At 40.0% G+C, this 18,729-nt stretch overlaps 2 protein-coding genes across 2 annotated transcripts in view; both read left to right on the top strand.

Annotated features, from left to right (window-relative positions):
- Positions 1–54: 54 nt before the first annotated feature.
- On the top strand, positions 55–11,003 carry SDHD (succinate dehydrogenase complex subunit D). Its single transcript, XM_019653648.1, has 4 exons — positions 55–165; positions 3,155–3,268; positions 5,204–5,348; positions 10,050–11,003. Exons 1-4 carry the CDS (start codon positions 114–116, stop codon positions 10,213–10,215), a joined length of 477 nt encoding a protein of 158 aa, XP_019509193.1. The 5' UTR covers positions 55–113; the 3' UTR covers positions 10,216–11,003.
- A 474-nt stretch (positions 11,004–11,477) lies between these two features.
- The window catches only part of TEX12 (testis expressed 12), a 71,330-nt gene continuing 64,078 nt past the window's right edge, over positions 11,478–18,729 (top strand). Inside the window, exon 1 of the mRNA XM_019653655.1 lies at positions 11,478–11,790. The gene's annotated coding sequence lies outside the window, so the exon portion shown is untranslated. The remainder of the gene's footprint in view (positions 11,791–18,729) is intronic.

Below are 18,729 nucleotides of genomic sequence, written 5' to 3' on the forward strand. Positions count from 1 at the left end.
TTCACTTAACGTTTTCCTTTCACTTGTTTTGTTGTGTGTGGGGGGGGGGCGGGCGGGGGGCGTTGTATGACTGCTTCCGGGTTGCTGGATGACCTTGAGCCTGCAGTAGCGAGATGGCGTGTGTCTGGAGGCTGAGTGTCCTGTGCAGTGCCCAAGGAGGCCGAGGTGAGGTGTCCTGGCAGCCCGAGGTTCTTAGCGCAGCCTCCCGTCGGGAAAGGGGATGCGGTGAGGCTCGTTGCTGGGTGGTGAGATCTCTGGAGCAGGGAATCCCTTCTTCCCTTTGGCCGCTCTCGCTCCTGCTGAAACCACAGCATTGACCACCGTTGCTTACGGGCCCAGAGATTCACCGGAGCGCATTATCTCCCCTGCTCTAGGCCGACATATGAGGGGGTAACCTGAAAGAGAACTCCTTCTGGAAGTTACAGCCCTGCTGAGGCTATTCATAAGAGCTCTCTTTTTCTCCCCATTCACTGTCCTTAGAATGCGCCCACCCTGAATCGTAAAAGAGGATCCAAGTCCCAAGGCCTGGCCTTGCACATTTTCCCTGGAGTTGGTGTAGGGGTGGGACGGATCAATTCAAATGCCACTGAACTGGGCATTTGTGTTATACCAGGCAATGTAATAAGGTTGGGGTACAAACGTGAAAAAAACGTAGTTCCTGCCCTCAAAGAGTTTTCCTTTTTGTAGGGGAAACACACAAACTGTTGTGCTGTACATAAATTGTTATGCTACTACAGAGGGGGAATATATTTAGTTCTGTGTTTTAGCTTTGTCTCGATTCCCTAAGGAGGTGTGCCTGATAAGAGTCTTGAGTTTAAGGCAACAGGAAGACGGGCATTATTACAGTTAGAGCTACTGGGATGAGCAAAACCAATGATGAAGGTGCAGAAACTGGTTGATATGAGAGAAAACAAAACAAATGGGATAATACTAGAGTGTGAAGTTCAGGATAAGGAATGAGAGATGAATCTGGAAAGGTGAACTGGAATCAAATCACAGAGCTTGTCTTGATAAGGACTATGCATTTTACCTGGTGTGCAGGAGAGCCCTTAAAAGATTTGACATAGATTTGCAGTTTAGATTGACCACGTTATTAACAGTGTGGTAGATGGCCGTCACAGGAGATGGGGCAGGCTAAGACACAAGTCAGGGAGATGAGATAGGGCACTGTTGTAGTCCAGGCAAGGATGGTGAGGTCCTGGACTTGGAGAGTAGTACCAAAAAAAGAGAAGATTGCCTCAAGAAATGTAAAGGAGATACATCAGTATGATTTGGCGATTGTCCGAATTTAGGGGTAAAGTCCTACATGACTTCCAGATTTCTGGGTTAGGTTAAAAAGTAGCTGGGATGTCATTAAAGTGGAGAACATGCAAATGGGAGACAACCTTGGATGAGAAAGCGAGTTGAAGGATGATTTTAGTATTTGGTATGGTAAGGGTGAGGACCATGTAGAATATCTTAGGGGAGAGGCCCAGCAGGCACTTAAATGTCTGAAACTGGAGAGATGTCAGGGCTGGAGATAGAAAATCGGGTGTCATTAGCTTATAGGCAGTAGAAGCTGAGTTGACAAAATGGCTGGGGGTGGACAGAGGAAGGGAGGAGAGCAATGGGCAGATGATTAGAATTCTGGGAAAACATTTAAAAGTGAATGCAGGAGGAGACTGATGATATAAGATGGTCAGAGAATCAAAGGGAGAACTAGAAGAAAGTTCTGTCAGAGCAAAGAAGAGAGGAAAGACCACCTATGCCAGGTGATGCAGCAAGGCCCAATAAGATGGACTGAATAGTACCTGTTGGATATGGCCACTTGAGACCATTTGGCAACTTAGCAAAGTAGCTTTGGTGGGGATAAAAGTAAGTTTCAGAGTTGAAGAATGATAGGGAAGTAAGGAATTTGAGGTTTTTGGACAACCCTTAAAAAAGCATCGTTGGAAAGACAAAGAGCAGGGGAAGAGTGCATGGGCATTAGAGGACATAGGATCAAGGGAAGGGTTAAGTATATTACATCAGTCGAGGGAAAATGGCCAATAGGAAGGAGAGGTTAAAGATACAGGAGAGAAATTACCTTTTATTGAGTGCTTATACTATTCTGGAAATTAGCACCTTGCATATTATTATTTAATTTTCAACAGAGTATTATGAAATAAGTGCTATTATTCCCATTTTACAAATGAGGACATTGAGGCTAGAAGGCTTACTTATTTGCTGATTATCTCACAGCTAGTAACTGGTGGAGTTAGGTGAACTTAGGTCTTGTCTATTTTTTAACCAAGAGAAAGGATCCCAAAGGGGACAGAAAGGGATGGGTTTAAGAGTATTAGTGGAGAAATTTCTTTTGAAAAGGAGGACAGTAATAGATGAACTTCCCAAACTAGACTGAATTCTTTGAGGACAAAGACTGTATCTTTTATCTCTTACTCAAGTGCACAGCAGATGAATAAATGGAAAGAGAAAGGAGCTATAATTTTTTTTTTTTTAAGATTTTTATTGGGGAATTGGGGGATGGGAACAGCGCTGGGGAATTGGGGGAAGGGAAACAGACAAGTTGCTGTCCTTTTGTTCTTCAGTCTAGTTGTGGAGGACGTTGCTTCACTGGCCCAAGTTGGCACCATGATTGTGCTCTTCCCGGGAGAGGCAGATCAGTCGTCGGCTTCTGGATGGCCGCTCACGGCGGCTGCTGGCCGCTCACGCTGGCTGCTGGCTACACAAGGTAGCCCATGGCAACCCACTGCCACGGGCTGCAGCCTACGCTATCGCTGGCGACTCAAAGCACCCAGCTCCAGGTCGAGCTGTTGTTCAGCATCTTAGCTGTAGGGGGCAGTGTCACTGGCCCTCATATGTGGGATCCGAACCGGGGCCCTCTGGCGTCCCAAGCCAGCTCTTAACCATCGTGCCACTTGGCTGGCCCGATATATATAATTTACTTTTTAAAATTAGTAAAAGTGAAGCCCTTTTATATGAGTGGTTTGTTGACTTTTCAATCTTTCACTGGCTACTTAGTCTGACCTCATAGCAAATAGATGCTATCCTCATTTTACATTTGAGATGTTATCCTCTGTTTGGGTTGAGGTAGCTTGCCTATGGTCATTTAGAAAGTCTGTCAGTCCCATTAAAGGAGAGGTGCTTATGATCCCCCTAATGTCTCTTTCCTCAGTTCTCCTCCGAACCCCAGTGGTCAGACCTGCTCATGTCTCAGCATTTCTTCAGGACCGACCTACCCCAGGATGGTGTGGAACGCAGCACATTCACCTGTCACCCAGCCGCCATTGTATGTTTTCTCCATTGTTGCTGCTTTCTGGGTTCTCTGGCTGTCTTCATCTGGGCTAATTATCATGCCTTTAGCAGGGTTTGCTGTCTGGAGAGAAAACCCTTGTGTCCAATTCTGTCAAATGAAGACTTAGCCTACACCTTTGGGCAGACAATGGCAGCATGGTTGAATGATGCCATTTACACTCATAGAGAACCTTCTGGTCTAAGTCTTTAAAATTTTTTATTTTTTAAAAAAGAAAATAGCTCTGTAGGAAGTAGTTTAGTCACTCCTAATTATTTAGCTGATGGAGAAGAGCCAGATATAAATAATTTAAAATAGTAGACAATTAAAAAAAGCCATGCATACATACACATATAATTGTAATTGACTTGCTTGTTTTTATTTAGGTTGATATTAAAATCATGGCATTTCTTGGATGAATACTATTTAGATATTATTTAAATTAGTCTTTGAAAATCTGTAGATGAATAATGAGTTAACTGTATTTCCATTTTTAAAGTCTGGAAAGATCAGTATTTTACAAAGATGAAGACTTCTCTTGATTCTTACATCAACCACTTAGATATAGTTGCATCTGAATTATGAGAAATTAGGCAAGTATCGTCTTTCTGCTTTTTAGAATAATTTTTATCTTGAAAAGTTTTTGTGTCTGCATTCTTTTGCTTACTTCAGTTAGATTTAGCAGAGTGGTTTTAACTTGGGGTTCAAGGGACTGAAGGAAAGCCCCTGAAGTTGTATACATAGTTTTCAATGTATGTGTCCATGTGCATGTTTCTGGGAAGTCACTTCATCCTTTTATTAGGTTCCCAAAGGGGTCTGTAACCAAAAAAAGATAGGCTTTCAAAGAAATGTTTAAAGCCTAGTTTGTTTTTCACTTGTTTAAAAGAAGTCTGTGTTCCATATCAGTTTTGGGCAGTTTATAAGTGATGGGACAAAACCACAACCATGATCCTAAAAGTTGACATCAGAATTTTGCTTCTCTTTGAGTTGGCTAGTTTAATTTTGTTTTAGGAGGATTTTTAATATTACCTTACTTCCAAAGATTAGAAGATAAAAATAAAGGTGTAAAGTTTCAAAGGAATTTCTCAGGTGTCACTAACTTATATACGTAAGTTATCTGTCCATTACACTGAAGTCCAAGATTGGTAATTCTGTAAAGACATTTTGTTCATCTTGCCTGTAAGTAAAGTGGATCTATCTTTTACTCATGATAGTAGGTGTTGAGACACCCTGTACCAAAAGAAGGGAGATAGCATCTCTTTTCAACTACCTCTTTTTTTTAAAGATTTTTTTATTGGGGTGTTGGGGAATTGGGGAAGGGGAACATTGTGTTTTTTCCAGGACCCTTCAGCTCAAAGTTAAGTTGTCCTTCAATCTTAGTTGTGGTGGGTGCAAGCTCAGCTCTAAGTCCACTTGCCGCTTTCAGTCTAGTTGTGGTGGTGGTGGTGGTGGTGGTGGTGGGGGCGGGCAGAGACGTAGTTCACCATCCCATGCAGGAGTTGAACCGGCAACCTTGTTGCACACTGAGCCACCTGGCCACCCGTGGGCAGCTCACAGCTGCTCAGCTCAAGGTGCCATATTCAATCTTAGTTGCGGGGGAGCGCAGCCCACCATCCCTTGTGGGAACTGGCAACCTTGTTAACAGCACGCACTCTCACCAGCTCAGAGACAACTCCACTCGGGCACAGCTCACTTGCCCATGTGGGAATCAAACCGGCAACCGTGTTGCTCAGAGCTCGCGCTCTAACCAACTGAGCCACTTGGCTGGCCCCTCAACAACCTCTTTATCTTACCCACTTTATACTCAGAGTTAAGTCTTATATATATATATACTGTTTGCCATTCTATCAGTTTGGGTTACTTTGAGGCAAATGTTGAATGTGAGAAATATGTTCCCCCCTTCAACTCTTATGAAGCTGGTCCTTTCTATAGCTGGTTCCAAGGCTGCATCTCTTCACTGGACTGGTGAGAGAGTTGTCAGTGTTTTGCTCCTGGGCCTACTTCCGGCGGCTTATTTGAACCCTTCCTCTGCGATGGACTACTCCCTGGCTGCAGCACTCACTCTCCATAGTCACTGGCAAGTACAGCAGTATTTTCAGTATTATGTTGTCTACTCAGTTTGTTTGCTGTGTGTGTGTTTCATTATTGCATATAAGGGAAAAGTTGACTGAGATACACAGGACCTATAGAAAACTTTAAAACATACATAAAATATTTCTATGCCCATATTTATATGCCCCTGGCCATTCAGTGTCTTCACTTCCGTATCTAATAGGCATTTTGAATGTAGTGTGCTATAAAACTGAGCTTCTAATGTTCCCCCAGATCTCTTCCTCCAGCACTCTTGTCCATCTTGTCCATTCTTCTATTTGTTCAAACCCCAAACTTAGTCACCATCCATCCTTGATTCCAGTAGTAGTCCCCTAACTGGTCCCTCTTCTGTCTATTCCCAACACAGCTGCCCCAGTGATTCTGTTAAAATATTAAGTCAGGTCAAGACATTCCCCTTCTCAAAATCCTTTCTTGTCCCCTAATCATACTCAGACTAAAAGTGGAGTATGTGGTCTAGACTGTGATCTGGCCCCCGTTTCTTCCTACTTCTCCGACTACTCTCTTCTTCATTCACCATGGCTTCCTTGATAATTCTTGAACATGCCAGGGACACTCCAGGCCTCAGGACTTTATTCTTACTGCTCCTTCTGCCTGAAACTCTATTCTAGTTATACACTTGGATTGTTCCCTCATTTCCTTCACATCATAAAAGTTGCCTTCTTAATGAAGCCTCCTCTAACCACTTATTCAAAATTATACTGTCCTTCTCAACATTCCTTATCTCTCTCCCTTGCTTTATTTTTTTCAGTAGCATGTAATTACATTCTAATATACTACATCATCTCTTTATTATTTTATATATTCCTTGTCCCCCCTCACTAGAGTGAAAGCACAGGTACAGAAAATCACAAGAATTAAATCTGTGGCTAACTGAATAGTTACAAGAGTAATACCATTTGGGTCAAGAAATAGAACTTGGCCACCTACTCCAGAATCCCCTTCCTTGTGCTCTATCTCTGTCATAACTGATCACCATTCCTCACCAGGAACCATTATCCTGATTTTTATAGTAATCATTTCCTTACATTTCATCATAATTTTGTCACCCAAATGTGCATCCTCTACAGTCTAGTTCAGTTATGCCCTTTTTTAAAAAAGAAATATGATGTGGGTTTTTGACAATTTTCGTTTGCTATTGTATGTTTAGTGTCTAGCAGTACCTGACACAGCGCTAAGTAAATATTTGTCGGATGAATGAATTTTGTTTCTATTTATTTTATCCAGTGTAGTTTATTAGATTTTCTCAGTTAATAAACCTTCTAGAAAGTTTGTAAATAATAGTTGGGTTCTGTGAGTTGCTTATTTTATGTTATTTTGCTAGGACAGTATGATATCGTAGGCAGGGGAGGCATTTTGGATTGTTAGAACTGAAAGGATTTGGAGGAGTATCTTTACTTACCGTGATTTTACAAATGTGGAAACTAAACCCTAGGGAGGTTAAATGACTTGTCAGCATTATTTTCTAGCTAGTGTTAACGGGGATTTTTTGCTTACCTAGTTTTTTATGTTTGGCTAGTTTTCTAAGGTCTTTTAACCACATGGATCTTTCAAAATAAAGAATTCCAGTTGAATGTGAAATATTAGATTACAAGTACAGTAATATTTCTCTAATACATGTTTCTTGGAAGGAGATCCCATCTAAATTAATGAAAAATCAAAATAAGAGATAATTCTAAAGTAATACATTTTTTATTACAATTGACTTTTCCAATTACCTCACTAATTCTCTCTTCCTTTTCACATACACAAAAAAATGACTTGAAAGAGTTGTCTATATAATTGTGCACTAGTTCCTCAGTGTCCAGCCTCTTTTAACCTACATTAATTGGGCTTTTATCTCAACTATCTAACTGAAGTCATTCTTACCAAAATCAGGAAAGACCTTCATTTTTCCAAATCCAGTTGTCTGTTCTCTGTCCTCCACTTACATGAGCTTTCAGCAGCATTCAACTTAATTGTATATTCCCTCCTTAAATAAGCATCTTTGGCTTCCGAGATGCCATACTCGCCTTGTTTTCATCTGCCTCACCAGCTGTACCTTCTTAGTCTCTACCAGCTCCTTCTCCTCTTGTCTGACCTCTGAATAATAAAGGTCTGAACCAGGGACTTAGTCTTGACCTTCTTAATTTCTCTATCTATACACTTGCCCAAGGTGAGCTCAGATCTGACCTCTTTTCCTGAACTGTAGATTTATATTTCCAGTTGTCTAACCAACACAGCCACTTGAATATCTAATAGTTGTCCTAAATTTAACTTTGCCAAAATCACTCTTTTTCCCCTGACATCTCTTGATTTCCCCTGAAAACCTTCTGTCTTTCTTAACTCAATTAAATCTAGTTGCTCAAGCCAAAAATTCTAGGAATCATTCTAGATATTTCTTTTTGTCTTACCCACATCCAGTCCATCAGTTCGTTCTGTTAGTTCTGCCCTCTAAGCATAGCATGAACTGTCACTTCACACCATCTCCTGTCACCAGCCTAGGATAAGCCAACAGACTTGCGTAGACTACTTCAGCTGCCTCCTAGCGAGTTTTCTGTTTCTGTTCTTGCCCTTCTTCTCCTGCGTCCAGTTGCCACACTACAGCTAGAGGGACCTTTATAAAAAAGTAAAATTATATTTTTCCGAAGAAGATATACAGATGGCCAATAAATGCTCAATATCATTTGTTATTAGAGAAATGCAAATCAAAACCATGAAATAGCACTTCACACCTACAAGGATGGTTGTAATAAAAAAGATGGGCAGTAAGTAGACCAGGTGGGGGATTAATACTTTGTGAGGGGTATACATGTTTAATCATTATATTGTTTTGTACACCTGAAACTAATAGAAAACAAACAAACAAAAAACCAAAAAGATGGGCAGTAACAAGTGTTTCAAGGATATCAAAAAGTTGGAGTCCTGGTAAGTCTCTGCTGGGAATGTAGAATGTTGCAGCCACTTTTGGAAACAGTTTGATAGTTCCAACAAAAAGTTATAGAGTTACCATATGACTCAAAGATTGCACTTTTAGGTGTATACCCCCCTGCCCCCAAATTGAAAACGTTTGGCCCCACACAAAAAACTTGTACAATGATGTTCATAGTAGTGTTATTTATAATAGTCAAAAAATGGAAGCAATTTAGATGTCTATGAACTGATGAATATCTAACCAAATGTGACATACTTTTACAAAGGAATACAGGTATATGTTGGAGATAGTGTAGGTTCAGTTGCAGACCACCGCGATAAAACTAATATTGCAATAGAGTGAGTCACATGAAATTTTTGGTTTCCCAATGCATATAAAATTTGTTTACACTATATATATTATATAGTCTCTGAAGTGTGCACTAGCTTTGTCTTTAAAAATGTACATACCTTAATTAAAAAAAATACCCTTTTGCTAAAAAATGCTAATTATCATCTGAGTCTTCAGCAAGTCATGAATTTTTTGCTGGTGGAGGGTCTTGCCCTAGTAACATCAAATATCACAGATCACCATAACAAATATAAATTATAATGAAAAAGTTTGAAATATTTTGAGAATTATCAAAATGTGACAGGGACGTGAAGTGAACAAATGCTGTTGGAAAATGGCACCAATAGACTTGCTCAATGCAGGGTTGCCACAAACCTTCAATTTGTAAAAACCCGCAATATTTGCAAAACGCAATACAATGAGGTATGCCTGTGTTATTTGGCTATAAAAAAGATCAAAGTATTGATACACGCCACAACGTGCATAAACCCTGAAAACATTATACCAAGTGAAAGAAACTCGACACAAAAGGCCACATATTGTATGATTGCATTTATATAAAATGTCTAGAAGAGGCAAATCTACAGAAACAAAACAAATAAATGGTTGAGCAATAGGCTAAAATACAGGGTTTTTTGCGGGGAGATGAAAGTCTTCTGAAGTTAAATAGTGATGATGATGTACAACTCTGAATAAACTTGTGCTCTTATAAAGGGTTAATTTTATGGTATGGGAATTATATCTCAGTAAAACTATTACTAAGAAAAGCAAAATTAGATTACTCCCTACTTAAAGCATATCTGTGGTTTCTCATTATATTTCAAATAAAATTCAAACTTTTTCATGACCATCAGGGCCCTATGTGATCTGTCCCTGCCTTTTGATCTCCATGTTCTCCAGCCACACTAACCTTTTTACTAGCCTACAAACATGCCAAGGTCATTGTTACTTTTGCTTGGAATGTTCTTCTCATTCACGTCATCCTTTCAAAAATATTTCTTCCTAGCACATACGTACTCTTTCTCCTTCACTAGAATGTATGTTTCATAAGGACAGGGATGCTGTCTTCCTTGCAGTACTCCCAACGTCTGTGACAGATTCTGGTGCATAATATCTGCTTAATACATTCTTTTTGAATTAATTAAAGACTCGGTAGAGCATTTATTTTAGTTTAAAAAAAAACACCCAAGATTTTATAGAGTAGCAATTAATTACTGTCTCTCACATAAATGACTTTGGAAAATTTAATCTGAAGAATGAGAAAATGTCTATTATATTATGAGGGAACGCCTGATTCCTTTATTTTGGTTTATGACTCTGTTCCATTTTGAACTTGATTGATTATTTTTTGCAACCAAGTTATCTGTATAGCCTTCTACATCATTTGTGGTTTTTCATTTGTACTCTGATTTTTTTTGTCCTTAGGGGCCTTGGACAAGTTGCCACTGACTATGTCCATGGGGATGCATTGCAGAAGGCTGCCAAGGCAGGCATTTTGGCACTATCGGCTGTAACATTTGCTGGGCTTTGTTATTTCAACTATCATGATGTGGGCATCTGCAAAGCCGTTGCCATGCTGTGGAAGCTCTGACCTTTTGACTTCATACGTTGAACATTGATTGTACACCTCTTTGCCTCTGCTCTGTCATGCCATTCAACTCACAATAAGAAGGAAATAAAAGATAAGTCCATTGGTGAGATAAATCTCTTCTAATCACTTGGTAATTCTTACAATTTAATCTTTGAGGAAAAGGTTTGTGAGGAATTGTATCCAAGAAATTGTGAGAGTGACTTCTTTATTCTGGTGAGTTAGTAGAGTTGTCTCCCAGCTTCTCACAAGACTCACAGTATAATTAAACATATATGAGCTTTTGCATTTTAATTTATCAAACTCTTAAAGGAAATTAGCTTTATTACTGTCAATACCTGATCAAACTTCTGTATTTGTCCTGGGAATGATGGAGAGAGGGAAGGACTGTTAATTCATATTTGAAAACTCCCCCCTCTGTTCAGTTGATACCAGTTACTCATGGTTATGTGTCTTTGGGAAACTAAAATTAGGAAACATTAATATTTCACATTACTAATTTCTAAATCCAAAGAAAAAGAGCCTGGAGAGCTTCTGAATATAGAAAAGTTCCATGTAGGGAAGAGGTTTCCTATTAGATGTATTAAAATATAACAGATTCCAAACTGAGATTTAATCCTCAAATGTGTTCATTATACTTGTCCTGAAATAATCTGTCCACAAATATAAGACTTTCAATAATAAATTGTTATTTCCCCACTGTGGGAATCTAATGTGAAAATGTATTCTACGAAAATAAAGTTTAAAAAAAGTAATAAAATTAGACATAATAAAAATGTATTCTACTCTTTTATGTATTAACTGTCCCTGGTTTTATTCGATAGTAATGAGTGTCTGTTGTATCTACAGCTCTAAAGGAGTACTGAGTGTTTCAATTTCCTTCTGGGAGGGCAGGCCGAGTGGCTCAGTTGGTTAAGAGTTTGCTTAACAGCACGAGCTCTGAGCAACAGGATTGATTGTTTGATTCCCACATGGGCCAGTGAGCTTCACCTGAGCTGCACCCGAGCTGAGCTGCAGCTGAGCTGCCAGCAGGTGTCAGGATGGCTCAACTGGTGAGAGCATGTGCTCCTAATGACAAGACTGCCTGTTCGATGGTGGGCTACACCCACCCGCGGCTGGGACCAAACTGCACCTTGAGCTGAGCTGCCACCCGATGGCTCAGTGGATAGAACCTATGCTCTTAACAGCAAGGTTGGTGGTTCGACTGTTTGACTCCCGCATGAAAAAAAAAAAAATTCCCTTCTGGGGCTTTGCAGTTTGGTAAATCAGACACAAAGTACTCTAACACAAAAGAACTTACATGTAATAGGCAGAAATATACTGAATATAAGTAGTTTGGTATGATGAAAGTATTAGTAGGAATTAGAGTCAGGTCCAGATTATGGCATTCTCTGAATGCCGGCCTTTAGAACTCAAATTATATTCTGTATGCAGTTAGTCTGGTCTATGGGGTGAGTGTAAGGCATGATGGTTTGTTTCTCCTAGCAACATAGAAGAGCTGGGACTTGGCGCGTTTCACTCACTGAGGACCATACTGGGCAGCTGAGGCAAGCTGTTGACGGGGAGCTGGCTAGAAGGGTGAGTGTGTTCATCAATGTCAATACTAGGGGTTAAAGATAAGCTCCCCTTAACATGCTTATGGCCTTGTAGGAGATGCAGATGTGTATTAAGGGTTTAGGAAGAGATGATTGCTTCTGTTTTGCAGTGGCTTAAGGGTTTCCAAAGGGAGTGGTGCCTGAATTGCAGTGGTTCTCTAAGGAGTGGTCCTGGCAGGAGTAGTCTTTTATTGCTGACATTGTTCAGAATTGCTGTTTCATGATGATGATAAAAAGCAGACCTTTGTCAGTTCTATGATTGTTTTAAAATTCTCTGTAGACAGTGATCTCCCTTAGCGTCATTCCTCCCCTCACCCCAGCCCCCCGTACACCATTGCTGTACAAATAGAGTGATGAAATGGAGTTTACCATATAGTCAAAATGGGGACTATATGGATATGGAGTAACTGGATAATATGGGAATTCTGTAGCTGTTACCAGAACACCAGATTCTAGTTTGGATCTAGAAGGGTGTCTGATGCTCATTAGCTTCATTAGATGGTGATTGAGCAGTTAAAGTGGAGGCTGGTTGGGTACTGTCTGCCCTTCCAGGTTGGTTTTATAATTAGGATGAAGCCGAGCTGTCACTTAGGAAAATCTAGGTTGCTGTGAGCTACTGGAGCAGCAGGGAAATGAGGTGGGGATTAATAGGAGGTTTCTGAGGTTAAGCAAGACTTGTCGGAATTGTACTTCAGAAACAATTTAGGTGTCATTAGGAAAGTTTGATAAACTAGAGGTGGAAGGATGTATAAGAGGATAGAGGTACTTTGATAGTGGCACTAGAAGACAAGAGTCAATTTCGTACGGTATTGCATAAGTCAAAGCATTCACTAATTGGTAAGTACTGAGTATTTCATCTAATTGGCACTGTGCCAGGTACTGTGGCTGGAGATAAGAATTTCTTTGCTCTTAAAAGGAACTCAATCTAATTGGAGCAACAGATAAATCATGGCAGTACAGTGTGATAAGTGCAATAATAGTTAAGCACATTGAGTAGTGATGTAACAAAGGGTGCAGTAAGAATTTGCTTGTCAGTTTCCTGGACGAGAAGAATCTTGACCTGGGTTCTGAAAGATAAGGAGCTGACGGGTGGCCAGGGAAGCTGGGGTGAGGTGTGAGGCTGCCTGGAAGATTAAGCAGAAGATGGCACATAACTTGGCATGACTGCGGTGTAGAAAGGGACTGACTATAGAGGACCTTCTGTGCCGGGATAAGTAATGAGACTATTTTGGTGACAATGAGGAGTCACTGAAGATTGTTAATTATGCAAATTACATGGTCAGTTGTTTATTTTAAATGGGTTATTCTAGGAGCTGGGTGAAGGATGGGTTTGAGGGAGGTAAGCACGGAAACGGACATTATTTCAGTGATTCAGAAAAGAAATTATGAATTCTGAAGGTAGTGTTAGCCAGAATGAAGAAACAACAAATTCAAGAGATATTTAGAACTTAGAATTAATAAGAGTTATACCGGGGTGTGAAACATGGAGAGAGCGGGCTGGCTGAATGGCGCATTGGTTAAGAGTTGGCTTGGGACGCCAACTCTGAGCAGCAGGACCCTGGTTCAGATCCCACATGTGGGCCAGTGACGCTGCCCTCTACAGCTAAGATGGTGAACAACAGCTTGACCTGGAGCTAGGCTGCTGTGAGTCTATGGCGATGGTGTAAGCTGCAGTGGGCTGTGGTAAGCTACTGTGAGTGGCTGGCAGCCGGCGTGAGCAGCTGTCCAATGGCTGGCGACTGATCTGCCTCACCCGGGAAGAGCACAATGATACCAACATGGGCCAGTGAAGCGACGTCCTCCACAACTAGACTGAAGAATAAAAGGACAGCAACTTGTCTGTTCCCCTTCCCTGATTCCCCAACGCTGTTCCTCTCCCCCAATTCCCCAATAAAATCTTAAAAAAAAAAAAATTAATCTTAGCATAGTAGGCAAACAATATATATTGTTGGATTTTCTACCTTAGTAAACTATAAAAATTCCCTGGATGAGTAAAAAAAAACATCCATTTTTTCAAATCTGTATATTCTTTTATTGCAACTACTGTATCTAGTATAGCCTTAATCATACCAGTTACAACCTTTAACCACAGCAATAAGTTTCTGTTCCCTTATAGACAGAGAAGAACAGAAAGCAGGTGACTAAGAGCCGATGTACAAAGTACTTCAGTAAAACAACTATCACCCAAGGGCATAGGAACCTTCTATTAAACATGTTAATTGATGGTCAACCTATAATGTATAAAAATAGTTAAAGGTATATTAAAACTATGATTGGTGACCAATATTTTGTATTCTCTCTCTTACTTAGAAATTGTCCAGGTGTCCAAGGATGACTAGCTATTTACATTAAACAATGGGAGGGAAAAAAGAAATGCATGGTAAATTGCCCTAAATAATATGGTAGAAATTAAATCCAGATACAGCACTGATCACTGGAAGGGCAAATTGGTTAAACTTGCTGGTTAAATATAGAGGTTCTCAGATGAGATAAAATAAAATTTAGCTATATACTGTATTAGAGATATACCTAAGATGTAAGAACACAGAAAGGATGAACGGGGATAGGAAAGAACAATACAAACCAAAAGAAAGCTGGTATATCTATTAAATTTACATCATTGAAAGTAGACTTTAAGGCAAAAAGCATTGTTAGAGGGTCATTATATGATAGAATAAAAAATTCACCAATATGTTATAACAATCCTGAACCTGAATGCAATTGATAATCATAGTCTCAAAATTTCTAAAACAAAATTTGACACAATTCTATTGACAGAATTGACAGAAAGTGTGGAAAATTTCAAGTGACTTTCAGAGTTGGATGGATCAATTAGACAAAAATTAATAATGACATAAGGATTTAAACAATAAAATTAACAAGCTTGATTTAGTAGATATGTAGAACTTTGATCCTAGCAATTAGAGAAAACGCATTCTTTTCAAGACCACACCTCACCATGTGTGGTCACACACTGAAGAATCCAGTCATACAGATCATGTTTTCTGACCACAGTGCATTAAAATTAGAATAACAATAAAGATAGCCAAGACAATTCAGTGTGACTTATTTGTAAAGTAAGAGAGATACATCAAAATAATTCATAGGTCAAAGAATGAATTATAGTGGAAATTAGAAAATAGAAAATATACAAATAAAAATGATGTTGTACAGCAAAACTTGTTTCCTATCCTTAGATGCTATGTTTATAACCTTATAAACATAGAGTAGAAGAGAAGATTGAATATTAATGAGCGAGGTGTCCAACTTAAGAAACAACAAGTATGATGAAAGGAAGGATTTGCCTTTTAGGCAAAGGCTTACATTTCACTTCTTCAAGGTTCTAGTCTCAACTATTGGGTGGTCGGAAAAGTCATGACTCATTTTTGCAATGAAAACCAGAAAAAAATACGTCATGATTTTTCCAACAACCCAATATTTACTTCATTGCAGCCAAAGAAATGACAACACACTTAGATCTTCTACCATGCCTAATAGTTTAGGTGGTTTTTTGGGCTACCAGAGATCATTAAAGAAGTGTCCATAGCTCAGTGAAGACAGTAGTCGAGGTCTGTCTGGATATAATCTAACACTAAGCAATGTGATTTAAAGGATTAATTTTTGTAGAATGTTCTTCAAAGTTTATCTTCCTCTCAAAGCACACACATCTTAACCATACTATTAACAGTGGTCACATTACATATTTTTGTAATGTTTGTTTGATTTTTGGCAGTCCACATATATTCCAATGAAAAAAAATAGATTAAAAAACTAAAACAGTGCATAGGTAGTGTGTATTTTATCATCCTGCTGGGGGTGGCCTCTTCCTGCTCTTCATTCTTGGATGAGGTTAGCTGGGTGGATTTCAGTAGTGAGAAGACACAGGCTGGAGATCTTAATCTTTTTTTTCAGACTGAAGAGTGTTGGTATCTGGAGATTTCTTCATCCTCACTCTCCAGAAAATGTGTTCCCTTATTCAGTTAGCATTTGAGCACAAGGGATAGGCATGGAGACAAATTTGTTGGTACCGTATGAAATTTTAAATAAAGATGTAGTGGAGGGGGAAAGAAATGTGCTGTGTAACCACAACTGAGAAAATGAGCCAACACACAAAGATAAATCTTCTAAAAATATTAGTTATATGAAAATCCCGTTTGTTCTGCTGAGCATGAAATGGATTGGGAAATGTGGATGTAAGCCCAAATTTGGGGGCAAAGATTGAGGAGAGCTAAATTGTGCTTCAAAAGAGAGTACAGAGAATTTTAATTTCCTAGAACTGATCTAGGAAGGGACTTGAGAAAGAGATCAGAGGGGTAGATGAGAAAAGAGTTGGCAAGGAGTGCAGCTAGGATCTGGGTGACTTTGGGGGAATAGTAGCCAGTGAAAAAAAATTCTGTTTGTGGTCTGACCAAAAGATGGACAAGGGTGTTTGTGTGCAATTTGAGGATTTTTTTTTCATTTTCACAACATAACTCATGCATTTAACCCAACCCTCACAAAATTTCAGTAATATTTCACTATGTCTTGCAAAAGTGTGAGTGTTTTATTTTATTTTGGAAACTACCAGAAGTGAATTTCAATCCGGGTCAAAGTGATGCCCTTATTGCAGAGCTCAGGTTAGATGCCAAGATGATTACAGACTGTACCAATTTCCTGGAAGAAGGAGTTTGGAACCAGATGGGACCATGAGAATATAAGCCTCTTTAGGAATTTGCAGAAATCTTTGGGGTAGGCGGTAGGGGCTTGTCACCTCCACATTGCATGGAATACTGCATCTTAAAAAAACATCAGATGACATCTGAGATACACTATGCAAAACTCCTGCCCAGTGTTTCTTTATACCGGGGGTGCCAAAAAAATGTATACAAGTGGACACTTTGGTGAACGTTGCTCAAGCAGTAGTTTGTTGTAATCAGAAGTGTCTGGATGCTGATGGTAACCACTTTGAGCACCTCCTGTAATTGCAGAAGTCAAACGTGACTTGTATTCATCTTTTGTTATCGGTATATATTGAGCATTAAAATTTTAAAACAATTTTCCTTTCTTAAAATGTGTATGCATATTTTTTGGCACCCTCTGTATTTATAGTATTGAGGCTCAGCCTTGTGCATTGAGTTTTTCCATCACTTACAAGGTGATTTTAATTAGCTCTAGCTCCTAGACCTAGCCTACCTGGGCTTTGTCTTTTCTGTCTGAAGTAAAAACCTTACCTGCAACTCCGTTTACCCTTCTAGTATAGAGAGCACAAGTGAGGCATTATTTCAGCAAAGTCCTACCTTCATTACAGGATTGCAATAAAGATTTTAAAAGATGTTAAAATATTTAGAACATTTAAAAATGCTATGCAAATATAAAATGTTATTACTGTGTTATTGTTTTTATTTCTAATAATGATGATAGTAAATATTAAATAGTTACCTATAATTACATATCAGGTACACAACTACTTTTCTCATTTAATATTTATTACATCTGTATGAACAGGAGGTATCATTTTCATCTCCATTTTAGAAATGACAACAAATGCCCAGAGCCATCAATTAAACACAGGTTCACCTGACTCCAAAACTGTCCTTTTAATGGGTTAAATATCATTTTAATGGACTTACAGATTAACTAATTGTTTTCTTAGAAAATAAATCAATGAGAAACTACAAATAACTATAGAAAAATGAGCAAGGAGTATAGACAAATGGCGCTTTTTTTTAAAAAAGATTTTATTAGGGAATTGAGGAAGGGGAACAGCCAAGTTGTTGTCCTTCAGTCTTAGTTGTGGAGGGCGCAGCTAGCTCAGCTCCAAGTCCAGTCACCATCCAGCCGCCCGTCAGCAGCTTGCAGCCGCTCAGTTCAAGGTGCCGTGTTCAATCTTAGTTGCGTGTGGGCATAACCCACCATCCCATGCGGGAGTCTAACCAGCAACCTTGTTGTTAGGAGCACGTGCTCTCACCAGCTAAGCCATCCTGCCACCTGTTGGCAGTTTAGTGGCAGCTCAGCTTGGGCACAGCTCACTTGCCCATGTGGGAATCAAACCGGCGACCCCGTTGCTCAGAGCTTGCACTCTTAACCAACTGAGCCACTCGGCTGGCCCTAGACAAATGGCTTTTAAATATATGAAAATTACAATGCCTTGTAATGAAAACCATAATTAGATACCATGGCGATTACCAAAGTTGTCGCCTGCCTGGGGTCTAGTTTTCCGAGAAAGAGTGCAATGGGGGCGGGGCTCGCTGCTCTTCGAGAAAGAGCCTCTGGTGTTGTGTGGGGTGGGGCCCAGTGAATAAGCAGGGTGAAGCTTCGGAACTCAATAGACCAATCAGATTCAGATTTGGCCGTAAGCGTAGGGGGAGGGCTCAACACACAGATGGCACCAGCCTGCTGGCTGCATAGAAGGAGGGCCCCTCACAGCGAAAATGCTGAAAATGCCGACTGTCCTCCAGCCTTCAGCTCAAAGCCACACAATTCAGTCTGTCCCTGGTATGTCTCCGACAACCCCCGAGTTACTGTCCTTCCGCTGGAGCCCAAGGTGAGTGAGAGTCTGTGCATGGGCTCTTTAAGAGGATGCCTGTGTTTCCCACTGCCCTCCGTTCCGTCAGGATGGTCGGAATCTTCATTGTTTTTCACAGCCAGATGTGGGGGCTCCTCTTCCCGGCACCAGTACTCGGCTGGAGAGGCTGGTGTGGGGCTGGGGTCCCTCGTTCCTGTGGGGGAACCTCCCCAGCCAAGATACCTCTTCTTATTCTCGACCGCCACATGGATGTTTAGGGTTAGCCAGTTCTGCCTCTCTGCTACTCTTACCAGTCTTGATGTGGCTTCTTCTTTAAACCCATAGTTATAAAACTAATGTTCAGCCAGACTTCTGATGGTTCTCCAGATTGATTGTTCTATAATTTAGTTGTAATTTTAATTTGTTCACAGAAGGAAG

Source organism: Hipposideros armiger, unplaced genomic scaffold (genome assembly GCF_001890085.2).
Source record: "Hipposideros armiger isolate ML-2016 unplaced genomic scaffold, ASM189008v1 scaffold_204, whole genome shotgun sequence".
NCBI classification, from domain to species: Eukaryota; Metazoa; Chordata; class Mammalia; order Chiroptera; family Hipposideridae; genus Hipposideros; species Hipposideros armiger.